Below are 20,413 nucleotides of genomic sequence, written 5' to 3'. Positions count from 1 at the left end.
ATCCACAACACATCAATTAACATCCAACATTAATCACAAAAACAACCCAATTAAATTCACCCACCACAACCCACACACACATAAAAACAAAGTCAAATACAACCTTTAAAAACACATAATCCAATAATACGTAATAATAAAAAATAACCCTTGAAATTCTCACAAAATCTACAAAATAAACTCCCCAACCAACACTATAAACTAAATAATAATCAAAAAATAAAAAACAAAATCAAAACAAATATAACCTTAAACTAAAAAAAATTACTACAAATTAAAACCCACCACACCAAACAAAATACAACAAAAAAATAAATATTACAAAAAACAAAAATCCATAAAAAAAAAAAATAAATCAATTCCCCACCACCCAAACCCATATCCCACCATTAATCTTACTAACAATTTCCCACACCCACAACATCTCAAAAAAACCATTACCCACCTTCATAACACCCCCCCCACTACATAATCCCCCCACCCAATCCCATTACAACCCCATAACCCTATACCCATCTCAAAAACACCCAAAACCTTAAAAAATAACCCATCATATCCCTACCAAAAATTAATTTCCACAATATTTTAGTTTAATAAATACTACACTCCTCCTAACCATTTAGTTAAAGGAATTGTAGAATTTGACACAAAAACCAACGCAGTAAAGTTTTACATATCACTCACCCTAAAACATAAATAACATCAAAAATAAACCACCAACAAACCCCACAACTCTCAATACCAAAAAACCTCCCCAATACCAACCCATAAAAAATACATCTTCTCTATTTCACCCCCAAAAACCAATCTACCTCAACCCCTATCCCCATACATCCACAAAATACTAACCAAAAACTACAAACACAAAAAAACAAATCAAACCCCCCCACAAAAACTAAATTACCCTTTAACCCCTCCATAAAACAAAAATAAATACAATTATTACCCCCAAACAACCCAAACATCAACCATCCAAAATAAACACCCACTAAAATCCACATACCACAATACAACCAACAACCACCCCACCCCAAAACTTAATCCACTCCCTCTCCCCACCTAAATAACCAATCAACAACAATTAACACAAAATCCCATAAAAACCCAAAACACCCATCAATCCCCCCCAAAATCCACAAATCAATACCCTTAAATTACTATCATTCAAAAACTCACCCCTCAATCTTCCTAACACCAAATCAACAAACCACACCATTATTTAAAAAACCCAAACATCACACACACCCCTAATAAACCCATAAAATCTCTAGCTTGAAGATTTTAACAATTAAACCTAATATTCTACCATACCAAATAAACCCCACCCACATCATCAAACAACACAACCCTTTCTATTATAACGTATTACCTACACACACATACTCCATCCCACTATTATCTTACTTAACAGGCACACCAGCATAAACTAATATACCCCCACCTCATCTACCACTCCTTCAACAATACTATACACCCCTCCCCCACCACCCTCACTATTTTTAGTTCACACCCCCCCATCACCACACCAATACAATAAATTCTCCCCACCCAACCACACCCCCCAAAAACCACCAAACCCCCCACCCATCTCTTTCATACCTTTCCCCATACCAAACTTTTTAATACTATTACCCCCCCCCCCCCTCTCCAACATCCCACCATCACCAATCGTTCATTTAAAAATGACCCCAACAATCCTGTCAATTTCTCTATAAATGTCATAATGCTACTACTATTACACTCAAAAACCTAAAACCTTATTTAATATTTCAAATCCAATCATAATAATTCATAATTATCCATCAATATTGTTATACATAATTAAACTAAAAAAAGTTCTTTCCAAAAACCAACCTCCACACGAAATTATTCCCCAAATCCACTTCTTCCCCCTTAATAAATTCCGCAAAAAACTTTCAATCACCTTTTCCCAAAACCTTATATAACCATATCTATCCCTAATCTCACCCCCTATAATTTGACATCCCACTCAAACCTAGTAAAATCTTTCACCTTATCCTCACACCCCCTAAACATCAATTCATTTAAATTATAACTGGGTACTTGTAAAAAAATAAAAAAAATATATCATCTCGACAAATCCCCATCCACTGTCACAATAATCTATCACTCTTGCCCAATCAATCAATGCCTTCTCCCGATCCAACTATAAACCCCTTCTACCAACACACAACCCCCAAACCAACAAATCTCACAACTATTAGTTGATTCTATAAAACAATAAATGCTATTCATAAATAATCATATTATTTCCCCCTACGTTTCACCCAAACCTCACCCCCACTAAATTATTCCAATCACTATCTTGTCCTTCCATCACCATATTTTTACCTGTCTTGCCAATTTTAATATATATATATTAACATTTTGATATGTATAGTATCAAATAATGAATTCACCCCTTCTTACCGAATTCTTAAACATGTCCTCTAGACGAGTATATACGGCAAAAAAGAACATGTATTTATCCGTTCATAATTATTAATCTTCACGTTCCAAACCCAGTAAGATATATTTTTGCATAATACATTTTTGCATAAATAAAATGAAATTAACTCCATAACATAATTTTCATAACCTCAACATACTTGTATATATTTCAAATACACACAAAAAATATAACCTCACCTACCTAGTCCACCAATGATTATAACTATGTAAAATAGTGACATTAATATAATAAATACAACAACCAAAATAAAATTGTTGTCCCCCCCACACACTCTATAGCATAAATAACTCACGGCTAAATTTACCCAGTGTCTTTTCGTATATAAATAAGCAAAATCAAACCCTCCCACTAAAAACTAATAAACTAGAACAACACCGTCTTAATGACTACATTTCCCCTTCACATCTTTAAAAGTCAGCATAAAAATAGCCTACACATCAACATGAAAACCTAATGTTAGCTACAAGCAAATTTTCAAACAATACACCACATCCTTTTAAAATTAAACACTAAAAAATAGACCCAATTTAACAAACAAATGAAATCAAAAACCACACCTACTCATTCATATTACCCGAAGATACATGTAAATCAAAATAAATGATAAAACTTCAATTTTCTTGGACAAAACCAATGATAAATTCTTAAAAGTTCAAGCTTAAACATATAATTTGTAACAAAATCTTTCAGTTTTACAATGAGATTAAAACTTCTAAAATTACGATTTCCACAGGGACCATCAATGCAAATCATCCAATCTAGTGATTATTTCACCGGAACGAACTGAAAAATCTAAAATATTCTTAAAATACATTATTTCTATGATCAAAAATAATATAATGTAGCAAAATTAATTAAATCTTGAATAAACTAAAGGGTCCTGATTGCTCCAAAACGACTCATTCACTCGCGACCACAAATTGAAAGCGACAAAAAACTGCTTTGACCGTTTCCTACCGTTTGTCGCTTCCACACCAATCGTTACAGAATACTCCCTCTCACTTTAATCGGGTAGAATAGCGAATGGTTCAGAGAGACCGATTGCAGTGGCTGAGTCGAAATGGTTTGCGATAGGCTATGTTTTACTCAGTTATTAAACTGCTTAAAATCAATGATATCAAAAATGGATTTGCAATTTTGTTGAGAACACGACATCAAAGACACATTTACTAGCAATTTCCATCATGCCAAATACAAATTTACGGCAAACTGCGGTAGTGAAGGCCAAAAGAGAACCGAGCTGGTATGTTGTTAGATTCTCTCCTCTCTGAACGTATCCGTGTGTGACTCGGGTCTGCGGACGGAGTGGGCAAAGAAATTCACGAAGTAGGGGAACAGCATCTAATTCCAGCGTGCCTCAAATGTTGGCAGGTCAGAACTTTGATGTGCAATTAAAGCTAATTTAAAGCGTTTTCAACTGAAATCGAGTGATAAATAGCTCAATAAGAAGTGAGCAAGCAAGTTTCTACCAAAAGTTTTGCAAAATTAGTTGTTTAAATAGTGAAAATCAGCAAATTGGATGGAGTTAGGAGCGAGAGCTTAACCTGCCAAAGATACGAGAATTTTCCCTATTTGTTTCGCTGGGAGAATCGATTGAGCAAGTCACTGGCAGCATGAGTGTAGTGTTCGCTCGCGACTGGTTGCGAGCTCCAATCGGCAAAGATTCGCTCGACGATGAGTGAGTGATTTCTGATCTTTGAACCGTAACTCAGGACCTTGGAACTAAATTCAAATCGTTTAATTTTTTCTAGCTCTATCTGCATTAAAAATTTATAAAATTTTCATATTTCTGCCAGTTGAAAGAGCGTTCAAATCAGTAAAATTGCTAAAACTTTCCCCAAGAAAGTATGGTTCTGTCTAGCTCCTGGTAAAAGATACAGCTTTCACAAAACTGGTCTAAACGTGATTGCTCAACTATTGATACTTTAGCCCTGTTCTGAAGCCTTGAATCATTATATTCTGCCTTTTAACGTTTTTCTTATTTTTTTGTTGGTGTTTTTCAATATTACTTATCATACCATACCATCATTAGCTTATAAGTTGGAACAAATTCCTTTGAAACATAGTTTGGGACAAAACGGCCAAAACTGATCCAAAAAAATACAGCAAAGTCTTCCCGAGCAGACGGAAATAACTTGGGAAGGTCAGTTTTTGATATTGTGAGAAGATCGAAATATGTTATTGGGATGATCGGATTAGTTGTTAAAATAACAAAAATCAATAACAAAGATTTGTTCGAAGAATAACTTAAACTGTTATTATGTTGTTATTGCAATAACAAACCAATAACACAGAAGGAATCATGAAGGAATAACAAGATTTGTTATTTTGTGCGGAGAGGTGGAGCAGCATAATAACAAAAAATGTTATTGAACTGGTATGTCTCCATAACAAAAAAAGTTATTGTTTTGGTTTATTTGTCATTTGCAAATAAACCTGCAGTTGCCATAACTCCTCTGTGCTAGTCAGGGCTGCAGAGTCGGTACCTCCAAGCGACTTTGAATCCATACTTTGAAGACAACTCCGACTCTGGATGCAGGATATGACGTCAACGACGATTCAGCTCCCTAAAAATACCCGACTTCACAGATTCCGACTCCAAGTAAAAGTTGCTGAAAATTTGCTGAATCCCATGCAGTCTCCGAGGTCTCACTCCAGCTCTAACTTCAACGTCAGCTCCGACTTCCTGGCTCTGTGAAAATAATAACAGTTTTTGTTATTCACACATCAAAAATTCTCAATAAATAAAACAATTCCGTTAGGGAATATAACAAAATTTAAAAAAATGAACTCTCAAAAGTTAATTTTATCGGATTAACTTTAGCTTGAAACCCCATTTCATGGTGAAATAAATGACCCCGATAAAATTGGTCAAAATTATCCCATAGTTCTAGCCAATTTTAGTAAAATCCCTTAGGGGGTATATCAAATAATTAAAAAAATCAACTTTCAAAATTTCAACTTTTTGGAATAATTTTAGCTTAAGGACCCCATTTCATGGCCAAAATAATAACCCCGACGAAATTGGTCAAAATTATCGCATAGTTCTAACCATTTTAAACAAAGTCCTTTAGGGGGTATATCAAATAATTTAAAAAAATCATTTTTCAAAATTTCAACTTTTTAGAATAATTTTATCTTAAGGACCCCATTTCATGACCAAAATAATGACCCTGACGAAAGTGGTCAATATTATCCCATAGTTCTAACCAATTTAAACAAAGTCCTTTAGAGGGTATATCAAATAATTAAAAAAATCAACTTTCAAAATTTCAACTTTTTAGAATAATTTTAGCTTAAGGACCCCATTTCATGGCCTAAATAATGACCCCGACGAAATTAGACAAAATTATCCCAAAGATCTAAACATATTTAACAAAAGAAAAAATAATAACAGATTGTGTTATGGACACTTAGAAACTTTTCCATTTGTGCGATTTATGGTAATTTTATTTCTATGTCAGTAAACCGAACGAATAACAAATTTTGTTATTAGGAGAGTTTTTGAAATGTATAACATTTCCTCTTATTAGCGTGTTATTTAACATTTTCAATGTAATATCACTTCAATAACAAATTTTGTTATTTTATCAGAAACTGTTATTATTTTTTCTTCTTGAAGTTGAACTTCAGGATAAAATAATAACATTTTTTGTTATTTTAACAGGATTTGTTATTCAAATATTATTAATTTTGTTATTACCGTCTGCCCGGGTTATGAAACAAGTAAAATCATCAATCGAAAAATAATCAAACATACTGAAATTATTCTTTCCCAATGCTTTTCGAAAATTCAAAATGGGTTTCAATCGTTTTTCGGCGATTTTATTTATTTATTTTTTTTACAAAACCCACATGCCACACCGTTTCATCTGATTTTGACTTTTTGAATGCAAATGAAAAGTTTGGCTTATAATGAAAAATATTGTAAATGTTTATAAATCTAGCATAACATTTACAAATGTCCGGCGAAGGTTTTGAGATCAAAGAGCCTATGTTTCAAAATGTTTTAATCGGATTCCTCGGAAAATTTTCATTAAATATTAAAAAATGTAGATTTTCATTCCCAGAATTCCAAGATACGATTTTTAAAAAATAAAATCCGAGTTCAGGGTTCAACGCGCCACGCGCAGAAACGGAAAAGTTTCGAAAACTACACTGAAATAAAAAAATAGTACCAAATTTCTTTATTCTAGGAATTTTGCCTATTTTCCTTGTTTAGTAATCGAGTTTTTTGGATTACTTAATAAGGAAAGGAGCCAAAATTCCTAGAATTTATGAATTTAGTACTTTTATTTTTTTTCAGTGTAGGTACCATCTTTTTGCACTTAAACTGCGATGACCTATACAGTTTAGAGTACTTAAATTTCCGCACTTTTAGTTTTCGCCGTTTTTTCGTTCCTGCGCGTGGCGAGACGGAAAACTTTGGTTTTATTTTCAAACAATCATATCTTTGAATGATGTTGATGAAACTCCACCATTTTTAATACGCTTTGTAAAATTTTCTTAGGCATCCGATTAAAATACCCGAGACCTTCGAAAAAGCTTTTTAAATTATCATACGACGTTTTCAAACGTTAGGCTAGATTTTTTAAACTCAACGCAATTTTTCATAAATGCTTAAATATTAACCTTTTCCAAGAGATATGTGGATTTTGCGAAAATCGACGGAAAACCCTAACACGGCGTAGGTCCCCCTAATGGCGGGTCTAGTTATTTCAGTTTGGACAATTTTTTTTCGAATCGTGGTATTTTTGAGAGGAATCGTTGTATTAACTTTTGTGATTTGTGAAGTTTGTATCTTTGATGAAAAATTTAATTTCAGTATGAGTCGTTTCATCTTACCCAAAATCTTATTGAACTCTTACTTAAAAAATAGAGACAAAGTGCAACGTCTGAAAAAGAAATTCTCTGGATCACGATGGTGAGGTCAAAACATACGTTAAAATATTCGTCTTAAGTGGAAATTATGCTACAAGTTTTCATTTGCGTAACACACACTGTACATAATTTTTACTGACTGCGTAAAACGACTTTACGTCATGTTTTCTTTATAATGAGTCCTGGATCAACCTTCTACGATTTGTGGTTCTCGAGATATCGCAGTTTGAAAATTGAGGTTGTTCACAATTTGCACCAAAAAATAACATTTTGAAGTGGTGCTGATTTGGATGAAAATCTGGGTTCTTGCTTGTTTGATGGTATCAACAGCCACTCTGAAATTGAGCTTGATCAAAAATGTTGATTTTTATGTCGCACTTTTTTGTGTACGTTTGAGGTGGAATTAAGCAGTTGATTTTATATCTATAATGTTCATAGTCATGCAATATTCTTATCCTTCCACCAATCTTCCAGCCTTATTAGCAAGCAATCATCATTTAAGCACTGTCAGCTCGTTTATCCCAAAATCATTACCATATAAAGCCAGACAAGCCCCGCTTAACTCTTCCACGTTTTAAATAATACGCCATCCTGGCCCAACTGCACGCCTCGCGCATTAGTTTGGAAAAATGTTCAAATATTTATGCTCATTAATTATTGCGTTCCCCCTTGTTGAATCCTGCTTTTGTGTATCTCTCGCAGTTGCTGCTGCTGCTGCACATTAATTCTCCAAAGAATTCCATTTCCATTTACGGCGTCGCACAGATCGAGCCCACCAAGAGTTAAACTTATCATTCACAAAGAATTTAAATTAATTGCGTTGCGCTTTTTTTCCCCGAATGCCACATCATCAAGTCGCGTCAAGATTCATATGAAAATTTCCGTTTTGAAACACATGCTGCCTGTTTTGAAAGTTGCACAACCTGCGAGAGCAGAGGTGAGCAATCGTTCGGAATAATAGGGGGAAAATATTCCACCTTCTGTCTACTTCAAAGTGCACGGAGGGAAATTCACGCGGGAAGTCGTCACAGTGTTGCGCACATTTCCACGAAGCCATCCTCCCTCCGTGGTTTCCCTTCGGCAAATGAAACAGAACAGATCTTGATTAAAAATAGCGCACACAAAAATAATTGAATCCACTTGAAATCCCAGGAGAGATGAACATCCTTTTCCATTTTCAGGGCTGAATTTTCCCTCCCTCCCTCCTAGACTCAAATCGCGACGCAACTTTGACGCGCGGGGATGGGTAAATTAAATAGTATGTTGTACAAACACATCATTTTCACCGACGACGACGACGAGTCTGATGATGATTCGAAGGGACACGGACTTTTATGTTGCGAGCTCGTGTATGGTGCTTTAAAAGCAGAGGGAAAAAAGGGGAAAATTTATGCGGTGGAAACGGGCGGAGGCTTAATCTTGGCAAAACTCCTGCACATATACACAGTGCCCGCAGAAGTTTATCTTTGCGTTGATGGGGGAAAATTACGGGTTGATCCGAATGGCAAACCCAGGACGACGACGAAGACGATGTTTGATTTTTGGAAGGGATTTCAGCTGGGAATATTAGCTCTGGGAGCTCTGGGGAATTTAACTTTGGAATTAAAGTTGGAAATGTTCGAGGACTTATGTTCTGTTTGAAAAGTGATTTTAAAGTTATGCTTCTGCAGAATCCTATTAGGTTGTTGCAAATATATTTTTTTAGTTTTTGTTTTTCTACATTTTGGGCCTGTCCAAATTCGAGGCAAAAAAATGAAATTACAAGCCATGATTACATCATTTGGATGAAAAACGAATTTAAAATGTATTTGACATTAGGGGAATTTTTTTGTTTCCTTAAATAAACACATCAGCGTTAAACTATATTACCCTAAAATATTTTTAAAAGGGCACAAACATGATCAATATTATGAACGCTGGAAAATGCATTTTGAAGTGTTTTCAGTTTATTTACTACTTACTAATTTATTCAAAAACGCCCTTTTGAATTGTTACCCTTGATTTAAGAAGTATGAAAATAATATCTCATTAACTAGAGTCGTATCAACAATGCTCAAAAAAGCAAAATATAAAAAATTATCTCAGCTTTTAAAAAGTATTTTTTCAATTTTATTTATTCAAAAAATGAATAACTGCGACTATTTTCAAAAGAGTATCCTTAAAATGACTATTACTTAAAAAAGGGCACTTTATTAAAATTTGACTAAAGTATTTTTTGGTTGTGAATTTGATTATACATCGTAAAAAAGTTTTAAAAAAATTTGCGACCTGTATTCGAGTTTTCAAAATAATCAGTATTCTTTCAAAAATTCATACAGATTTTTGAATTTTCATGCATCATTTTTGTATTGGCAGCTGCTAAAATTGAATGGAAAATTATACGGACAAACTAATGATGCAAAATGGCTTCTTTTGGTATACCGAACTTACCAAATGAAAAACAGCCGGATGTAAAAATACAAAAATTAAAATTCTAAAGAAAAACACCGATTTCGTAGAAAATTGCTTCAGTTTCAAATTCCAAGCTAAAAATCTAAGGCAAAAAGTATCACAATATGCGTTTTACAGCATAACAGTTATGAGCAATTCTCCACGAAATCGGTCTTTTTTTGGAATTTTAATTTTTGTTTTTTTTTTTAATCCGACTGAAACTTGTTTGGTGCCTTCGGTATGCCCAAAAAAGCTATTTTGCATCATAAGATTCTCCATATAATTTTCCATACAAATTTGGCAGCTTTCCATACAAAAATGATGTATGAAAACTCAAAAATCTGTATCTTTTGGAGGAATTTTTTGATCGATTTGGTGTCTTCGGCAAAGTTGTAGGTATGGATATGGACTACACTGAAAAAAAATGATACACGGTAAAAATTTTTTTGGTGTTTTTTTATTTAACTTTTTATCACTAAAACTTGATTTGCAAAAAACACTATTTTTAATTTTTTTTATTTTTTGATATGTTTTAGAGGACATCAAATGCCAACTTTTCAGAAATTTCCAGGTTGTGCAAAAAATAATTGACCGAGTTATGAATTTTTTAATCAATACTGATTTTTTTCAAAAATCGAAATTTTGGTCGTAAAAATTTTTCAACTTCATTTTTTGATGTAAAATCAAATTTGCAATCAAAAAGTACTTTAGTGAAATTTTGATAAAGTGCACCGTTTTTAAGTTAAATCCATATTTAAAAGACTTTTTTGAAAATAGTCGCAGTTTTTCATTTTTTTAAATTAGTGCACATGTTTGCCCAGTTTTGAAAAAAATATTTTTGAAGAGCTGAGAAAATTCTCTATATTTTACTTCTTCGGACTTTGTTGATACGACCCATAGTTGCTGAGATATTGCCATGCAAGTGTTTAAAAACAGGAAAATTGATGTTTTCTAAGGCTCACCCAAACAACCCACCATTTTCTAATGTCGATATCTCAGCAACCAATAATCCGATTTACAATGTTAAAATATGAAACATTCGTGAAATTTTCTGAGCTTTTCGAAAAAAATACCTTCAAAAATTTTAAATCAAGACTAACATTTTAAAAGGGCCAAAAATTCAATATTACGCCCTTTTGAAATGTTTGTCCTGGTTTAAACATTTTTTAAATTTTTTTTTCGAAGAGATCGGAAAATTTCACGAATGTTTCATATTTTAATATTGTTAATCGGCCATTAGTTACTGAGATATCGACATTAGAAAATAGTGGGCTGTTAGGGTGAGACTAAGAAAATATCAAATTTCCTGTTTTTAAACACTTGCATGGAAATATCTCAGCAACTAATAGTCGTATCAACAAATTTAAAAAAGCAAAATATAGAGAATTTTCTCAGCTTTTCAAATATATTTTTTCAAAAGTGGGCAAACATGTGCACTAATTTAAAAAAATGAAAAACTGCGACTATTTTCAAAAAAGTAACCTAAAAATGGATTTAACTTGAAAACGGTGCACTTTATCAAAATTTCACTGAAGTACTTTTTGATTGTAAATTTGATTTTACATCGAAAAATGAAGTTGAAAAATTTTTACGAGCAATATTTCGATTTTTTGAAAAAATCAGTATTGATTAAAAAATTCATAACTCGGTCAAAGATTTTTTGCACAACCTGGAAATTTCTGAAAAGTTGGCATTTGATGTCCTCTAAAACATATCAAAAAATAAAAAAAATTAAAAATAGTGTTTTTTTGCAAATCAAGTTTTAGTGACAAAAAGTTAAATAAAAAATCACCAAAAAATTTTTTATCGTGTATCATTTTTTTTTCAGTGTAGTCCATATCCATATCTACAACTTTGCCGAAGACACCAAAACGATCAAAAAATTCCTTCAAAAGATACAGATTTTTGAGTTTTCATACATCATTTTTGTATGGACAGCTGCCAAATTTGTATGGAAAATTATATGAAGAATTTAATGATGCAAAATGGCTTCTTTGGGCATACCGAAGGCACCATAAAAGTTTCAGTTGGATTAAAAAATACAACAAAAAAATGGAATGACCGAAATCTGAGAGAACTGCTCTTATGCCTTTGTCACAAATTTGCAAAATATCAATGAATACATGCAAATTTATTTTTTCACAAGTTTTTCATCTTTATCCGATTTGTGAATTAATCGGCATTCTATGTAGCTTGCATTGTTTCGACCGATTGTACAAGTTTTTTTAAATGCTAATTTAAAGTTTTTGCAATGATGTTTTCGCATTCTGATTTTTCGAGGAACTTTTCAAAATTAACAATTGCCTTAAATATATCAAAAAATTATATTTTTATATTTTTTGGGAATCCAACTTCACATGAATAAAAGTTAAATGAAGAAATGGGTTTTTTTTAACAGTGTATCGATGTTTTTTTTAGTCCTTATTGTAATCTACAATTTAGCTGCAGACAAAAAATCGATCAGATATTCATCTATTATAAGTTCCCATTCCCAATTAGCTCAGTTCTTTCTTCTTCAACGGTTCAACGTTATTAGAACCAGCTCCGGGGCTTCATGATTGTAGCTTCAGTATAAATTTGTTGGTCCCATTGAAATTTGGGATTTCCATAAAAGTATCAACGTGGTTTATGTATGGTCCCTTAGTCATATCATAACCTTTTAAATTTATTATTCATTCTCAAATTAATCAACTTACGAAATTTTCTCTGCAGTTAAATAAACATTGAGAAATTAAAAAAAAATTGCAAAATACTTCACAAGAAAACCGCCTTTGATATTTCAATTAGCTTGATGACTTGATGAGTCATCAACAAGAACCTACACTCGTCTATGTCAGATAATTTTATTAGATTTTCAAGCTTCAAACAATTTCAGAACTCTCCCTTCTCTGCTCCGCCCATCAACTTTTGAACTTCCTCAAAACGCAGCACCCACTCTCACCCACATTTACTGTTTGATGAGATATAAACAATCAAGAGCCTTAATTTTTTTTTCTCCAGTCTTCAGCCTAATTTCGTTCCGTTTGCTTTCATTACATCAAAAAGTCAAATGAGGATCACTGCTCGCATGTTTCGACGTCACGTGCCTAATTTCGGGGAGTCCTTCGAGTGGGGGGGCAAAAATGTGGCTTATATATTTTTAGCTGTCCCAAATCCCAAATCTGAGCGCCGCCGGAAATCTGGACGGGGTACAAATATTTGCATCATCTTTTATTTATGAAAGACGAGACGGGTGACGACTCCCACGGACGAACGGTGATGTATGTGATTCTCTCAGAATTCTCTGTCAATTCAGAAAAAAAACCCCTCAAGAAGATTTTCTTGTTAGGCCGAACACTATTTGGTTAGTGTTCAGTTTCCTGCGAAGCAGTTCGCCAGGATGTTCCGTTTCCCAGATTAGACTGGAAAAAGGAAACGAATCGTCCCCCGGAGGCCAAACCTCGTCAACGAAGCTGACTTCAAACTGCTGCGGTTGCACAGCCCTGTCAGTCAATCTCCGTCAATCCCTCTTCTTTTAGCGAGAGTTGATACGAGCAATAGACGCTCAAGAGAGCACCATTTAGCGCAATAAACACATCAAAGAATTCCACGAGACTGCTGCCCCCAGGAAGAAAATCCCTCGTGACCCTCAGGGCAGAGTACGGGGCGAGTTCTGGCAAGTAACGCCTAGAAGTAAGACAACGTGGATTTATTGAGGGTTGAAGGGACTTTTGTGTACAAAAGGGAACGCGCGTGCATTCCCTTTTAATTTAAATGCTGAACAAATATTATTCTATTATCTGGAAAAATGCGTGCCGAAATGAAGGGTGACAATGAGATTGTTATACTTTAAAAATGGTAAAAAAAACTGAAGTTAAGAAAAGAGTCCTGATTTTCGGTTCAAAGATCAGAAATCAATTACTCGTTGCTGATTTAAGCGCGCAATCAATCGTGAGCTACCAAGATTCGCAATCAGTCAACGATTGCTTCACACAGCGAATTGATCGGCCTACTCCGCTCGTCAAGGACAGTCGCACACGCTATGAGAGAATGAGAGGGAGAGTAGAAGAGGGAGAGAGAGAGTATTCGGCGGTGTTGCGTCGCGTCCGATTTGTGCTCACGAGTGAATAGGAGGATTGTGAGGTACTCGGCGACTCTTGAATATTTTTTTAAATGTTAGAACTATTCTTAAATCTTGCCTTTGCTGCTGTTGAAATAGAAAGAAAACAAATATTTTTTAGCCACCAATAAATCCCACTGTCAAAACGACCCCCCTCCCTTCTGCCAGTGTTTGCGGATTAGGGGAACCAGATTTCTTCGTTCGTCCTCTTTTTTGTTGTTGCCCTAAAATCTAAAAGTAAAACGAAAGTGTACATGGTCCCTCGAAACGAAGGGGGATGGATGTTCCAAGACGTTTGACGTTTTGCGGAGGAACATGTTATGATCAAACAGATAGTCGGGGATAATAAGCTAGACCAACTTTGCTGAGGAGTGGGGTGTGGACCGTACTTGAAGCATTGGGACGATCGCATTTCCTCGTTTTGCGAAAGAGGCATGTCATTCTGGACGGCCGCGGCAAGAGAGGGGTGTTTTTCGTGATAATCATGCGGGATTAACACAGTCATCAAGATGTAATACGGGATTTCACTTGGGAGGCGCGAATGTCCTCGAGTTGAGAGGAGAGTAGTTTTACGGGGTAATTGATTGTCAAGACGTATTAAATAGACTCAGAGTGATATTGGTTGTTTGTTGTAATTGGATTATGAAGCATGCTGATTGATGAAAATACTCGATGATCAAATGGAATTTTCAATTTTGTTCAAACTCAGTCACCGGAATTCAATTCTATCCTGATGGTCACATAGTTCGGCCAGCTGCAGCTGACAAAGTGAGTTCTCATCAAATTTCAATTAGTTTCAACTGCAGCTGTTGGTTGGGTGACCCGGTCCGAGAACCAGTGTGCCAGAATGCCAGACTGAGAGATTCACTTGATTCGGTACATGGACGAGACACCCGGACAAACGATGCAGGCGAAAATAGAACATAGCTGGATCGAAAAGATCCAGCCCAAATCAAAGCAAATTTGTAATTTCTGAGTGTTTCAGGCATTTTGAAATGTTTCTGAACTACATTTTCCCATATTTGCTTCACAGCTTTGGAAAGATTTTTTTACTTTTTACGAAATACTCATTAAATGTAGTTTTCGTCATTCAACGTGGAATATCTTCACCTAAATCTGAAAACCCCCTTCTGGAAAACACTTTCCACTGGAAACAGATGCCGAACACTTGCGACACACTTTTCCCCAGATTTGAGATTTTCCCCTCAATTCAACAAACTCCAATGGGGGTTTCCCCAGTATTTCATTGATCTGCGCGAGAGTTCTCGCATGCAGTCTCCAATTTCTACCCACTAAATTTAATCTTTGCGCCAAGTAAATTCCCAGAAAGCGGTTGTGCTGTTTACTCGCGAAATTCAAATTAATTAATTTGTGCTAATTAGAGTTTACGCGCGCGCGCTCCTACTGCCTTCAGAGAGTGGTGGTTGAGCGTATTTACTTTGTCGAGGAGTTTGGTGGTCGAGTGGGCTTTCCGGGAAATTTCCCGCGAGCTTTCAAAGCTCGCCCAGAGACCACAAGATTGTCAATTTCCGCGGCAGGATCGGGTTAATTAGTTTGCAAGTTTCGAGTATCGCGCAGCCGGGGTTTTGCCTCATCTTGAGGTCACGACACTTGGTGCTGGTCTGATTAGCGAAATTGATTTGTTTGTTCGGGGCAAATGTTGACACCCGCGTTGCTGGATTTTGTGCCACACCTTGGCAAAGTTTGCTCAAAGTTGCTGCGTGATTATTTGTTGTTGATTTTATTAATTGAATGTTTTTTTTTTCTTTTCTTTTCTTTTACAGCGTGATGCCATCGTGCTGGATCCGACCAGCTCGGACATTCGAAACTGCGTTTCGAAGGGCAAAAGTGAGGTAAGTTTGAAGGAGTTTTGGTATATTTAAGAATTGGACTTGGACTTGGACTTGGACTTGGACTTGGACTTGGACTTGGACTTGGACTTGGACTTGGACTTGGACTTGGACTTGGACTTGGACTTGGACTTGGACTTGGACTTGGACTTGGACTTGGACTTGGACTTGGACTTGGACTTGGACTTGGACTTGGACTTGGACTTGGACTTGGACTTGGACTTGGACTTAGTTTCTTGCTTTTTTTTCAAAAGGTCCTATGTACAAAGGAAACCCAAGGCGCATTGGTCGTTTTGAAAAAGTAATCACGATTTGAATTCTGAGCAACTCTCTACGAAATCGGCCGATTTCGACTATTTTTATTTTTTGTGTTTTTTGATTTGGCTCAAACTTTGTTGGGGCCTTTCCTATGACCAAAGAAGCTATTTTGCATCATTGGTTCACCCATACAAGTCTCCATACAATTTTGGCTGCTGTCCATACAAAAATGGTATGTAAATATTCAAAAAGCTGTAACTTTTCAGTGAATTTTTTGATCAATTTGGTGTCTTCGGCAAAGTTGTAGGTATTGTTGAAAACTATTCAGAAAAAATAGTACACGGAAAAAAATTGCATATTTTTCAATCAACTTGTTTTTCACAAAAACTCAATTTCCCAAAAAACTATTCTTTTTTTGATTTTCGATATGTTATGATATGTTTCAGGGGACAAAAATCCGCAACTTTTGAGCTATAGAGAAACATGGTCAAAAAATCTGCCGCCGAGCTATAAATTTTAAAAAAATAGTGATTTTTGGAAAAAATCGAAATTTTTACCAAAAAAAATTGACCAAAAAAAATAAACATGAAACATTCGTTTTTTTAAATCAAGACTAGCATTTTAAATGGGCGTAATATTCAATGTGTAGCCCTTTTGAAATGTTAGTCTCGATTAAAAAATTTCTGGATATTTTTTTCAAAAAGATCGGAAAATTTCACGAATGTTTCATGTTTTTAACATTGAAAATCGGACCATTAGTTGCTGAGATATCGACATTAGAAAATGGTGGGCTGTTTGGGTGAGACTTCGAAAACTTCAATTTTTCTGTTTTTATTTCTTTATGCCGCTGTATCTCAGCAACCAGAGGTCCAATCTTCAATGTATCTTAGACAATTTTTTAGCAAATTTTCTTATTTTTTCAAAAACATATGTTTAGAAATGATCACTTATGGACACTATTTTTAAAAATAAAAAAAACTGCAAATATTTTGCTTAAATCAAACTTTTGGTAGTTATATCTTGAAAACAGAGCCTTTTATCAAAAAATCTGCACCGTACTTTTCGATTGGAAATTCAGTTTTACATTAAAAAATTACGTCAAATTTGTTTTTGCATGAAATATTGATTTTTTTTTTCAAAAATCACTTTTTTCAAAAAATCATAACTCGGTGGCAGATTTTTTGACCATGTTTTTCTACAGCTTAAAAGTTGCGGATTTTTGTCCCCTAAAACATATCAAAAAAGCTCGAAAATAAAAAAAAAATATTTTGGGAAATTTAGCTTTTGTAAAAAAAAAGTTGATAAAAAAAATCTGCAAATTTTTTTCCGTGTACTATTTTTACCTGAATAGTCCTCAACAATACCTACAACTTTGCCGAAGACACCAAATTGACCAGAAAATTCACTCAAAAGTTACAGCTGTTTGAATATTAACGTACCATTTTTGTATGGACAGCAGCCAAAATTGTATGGAGACTTGTATGGGTGAACCAATGACACAAAATAGCTTCTTTGGTCATAGGGAAGCCCCTCACAAAGTTTGAGCCAGATAAAAAAATACAAATAAAATCCATTTCCGGTTTTGGTAGAGAATTGCTCTTCTGACTTCTGACGTCTGACGTCTGACTTCTGACTTCTGACTTCTGACTTCTGACTTCTGACTTCTGACTTCTGATTACTGACTTCTGACTTCTGTTTTCTGACTTCTGACTTCTGACTTCTGACTTCTGACTTCTGATTTCTGACTTCTGACTTCTGACTTCTGGTTTATTTTGAAATGAAGTATAATTGTTTTAACTCAAATTTGTTCAACCACAAATTTAGCCCAAAAATTAGCAACCATTTCACGTGCTGTTAGAGTTTCTCCAAAAAAAAATCAGGAAACGAAGCTCCAACCAACCATCAACTCATAAATTGAAGCAGAAGAGGGTGGTCGAAAAATTTAATTTGAAAGCATGATTTTCCACTACCCCTCCCTCTTTCTTGCCGCCACACGTGTTTGTGTGTTCCGTCAAAAATCAGCCACGTGGAATCGTTTGGATACTTTTTTTCGCTGATTTTCATCCAACTCAATTTTTCGCAATAAAATTGGCTTAGTTTTCCCGGCACGTAGCGATTTTTCTCTTTCGGCTTCCCAAACTCGAACACGCGTGTTCGTGAAAATGAGAGTTCGATGAAGCGCTGATTCATCAGAAAAAAAATCGCTCACTAACTGGGAAATTTCCACGCAGGGAGGCCAAAATGTGAACATCTGCTGATTCGCGCGTTCCATTCTCCCTCAGGTTGAGCTGGAAAATTGAGGTTTAAAATTTTCCAGGGGTTTTTCCCCTCCCTGCAAGGTGAAAACGCAATTATTTCAGCCCCAGAATGTAAGACGTGCAAGCATTTGTGTCGTGGAAGCATTTGTGTCACAATAAAAACCTTAAATTTACATTTTCAATTTTTGTTCTGCCAAGATTTAACCTCCACCTCACGATACGTTTACGCTGTCAAGGGAAATAAATTCCCTCAATAACGGTGAGACTTGAAAGAAAAAAAAACTTTATCTTTTCCAGGTTGTGTTGCTTTTGCAGCAGTTTTTTCCTGGGATTTTGAGTACAGAACGAAGAAATAATATTTTTATTAGCCTTTTCTGGTTCGTTTTTCAGCGGTTCAGGTGAAGAGCGTGTAATTGAAGGGTGCAACCATAACGGTTAGAGATGTTCAAATTGTATGACTGTCCTAAAAATTTTGATTAATTAAAATTTCGAGAACATTTCAAATATTTTCACAAGCCGATATTGAAAAAAAAATTATGAGAAACGAAACTATTCAGACATCCCAAGCCCTCCCAAGAAATCCCCACGCAAGACACAACTCTGCCGAAAAACTCTTCAAGAACCACTCGCAATTCTTCCACCGTAAAAGGCACTAACTGTTTCGGGATTATGGCACCACACACCGCCACCGCGCCGAAATCTGGAAATATGACACCTTTTATTCACCGTTTCTTGACGGGTTCCAAACCACCTTTTTGCGTTCCGAACGTTCGAATCCATGGTCCATCGCCACCCTGCCGCGCTGTCATGAAATCATATTTTGTTACGAAATTGAAAAGCGATAAAGCGAAACAATGCAGGTGTGTACCGAACAGAAAAAATGCTGTCATAAAAAAGATTGGAAAAGGTGTGTCCAGAAGGCCCTTCTGCTGATCGAGCGGACAAAATTTGACATCCCATCCCCGCGGGTATGTCATCAATAAAGTGGGCAATGTTTGAGGGAGATCCCGAGCAAACTGAAACATAAATTATGAAATGATTTTTAGAAAAATAGAAAACTGACGTAGAACTCAAACTTAATCTAGTTCTAGAACTGAAAGAAATACCTAGAGCGAAAAAAAACACAGTTTGTTAATGGTTGATGCAATTTTCAGCGGATCTTTTTATTGATTTATGTATCACTGAAGTATAAAAAAAACAAATAACAGGATTCCATTGGGTAGACTTTCGTAAAAATAACAAATACAAATTCATTGAATTTCAATACAAAACACAACTTGAAAAAAAAAGTTCAACAATGCGTGTTCTCATTCAGCACCAGCTTTCAACTCGGGACCCCACGCAAGCATAAAATGTAGCCTTTGAATGATGCATAAAATAAAATAAAAAAAAAACTCGACAGACCACACCAAAATCGCGCAACGCGTGGCGCTGGGAGGGGTAGGAAAATATTCGGGAAAATCGCAATTTTATTAGTTGAGGTACGGAGCGATAAAGAAGAATCAATTGTTCAATCAAATATTGAGCCGAAAGCGAGGCTGACTTTTTTTATCGTGGCCAAAAACCTGTACTATTTTTATATGGGAATAAAATAAATAAGATTGAATGGTGGTGGTGAACGTAGCCCATTGACAGAAGTATGAATTGAAAAGAATTGGGATTGTTCGCGGAAAAGATAACATTTTACACAAAAAAAAACCTTCTGTTTGATTGGGGAATATTAAATTCATGTGGCGAGTTTGGCATCTCGTTGAACTCTGACTGTGATTTGAGGTTTGTGAAAGGGAGATATTTTTTTAAATGCAGAGCTGTTGCAATAATAGGTGGGATGGGCGGTCTGTTAAAAAAAAACACACACAAAAAGTGGGGGGGGGGACTTCAAATTTAATGTGGATTATAACATTAGTATTCATTTTTGAATCCAGATGCCTACGCAAAAATTTGATCGAAATATTCTAAATTTTACATTCAAGCAATTTTGCCCAATATACCAAAAAAAATCTAGCATTCAACGCCTTATATCAATTGCATCACAAAATACCGTATTTTCTCGAAAATAATAAATTTTCAAAAATTCACAATATAAGCAAGGGTGCTGATTTTCGGTTCAATGAACAGAAACCACTCACTCATCGCCTATCCATTCGTCGCCTATTCCAACACG

General features: G+C 35.2%; 1 protein-coding gene across 1 annotated transcript in view; it reads left to right on the top strand.

The window, feature by feature from the left end:
* The window catches only part of LOC120412892 (semaphorin-2A), a 142,155-nt gene that overhangs the window by 78,391 nt on the left and 43,351 nt on the right, over positions 1-20,413 (top strand). The window contains exons 6-7 of the mRNA XM_039573522.2: positions 13,898-13,906; positions 15,668-15,736. Of these exons, the coding sequence (XP_039429456.1) occupies positions 13,898-13,906; positions 15,668-15,736 (78 nt within the window). The remainder of the gene's footprint in view (positions 1-13,897; positions 13,907-15,667; positions 15,737-20,413) is intronic.

The sequence above is a fragment of the Culex pipiens genome, chromosome 3, assembly GCF_016801865.2.
Source record: "Culex pipiens pallens isolate TS chromosome 3, TS_CPP_V2, whole genome shotgun sequence".
Taxonomy (NCBI): Eukaryota; Metazoa; Arthropoda; class Insecta; order Diptera; family Culicidae; genus Culex; species Culex pipiens.
The sequence above is the reverse complement of the archived record's forward strand: the minus strand, read 5'-3'. Positions and strand labels throughout refer to the sequence as shown.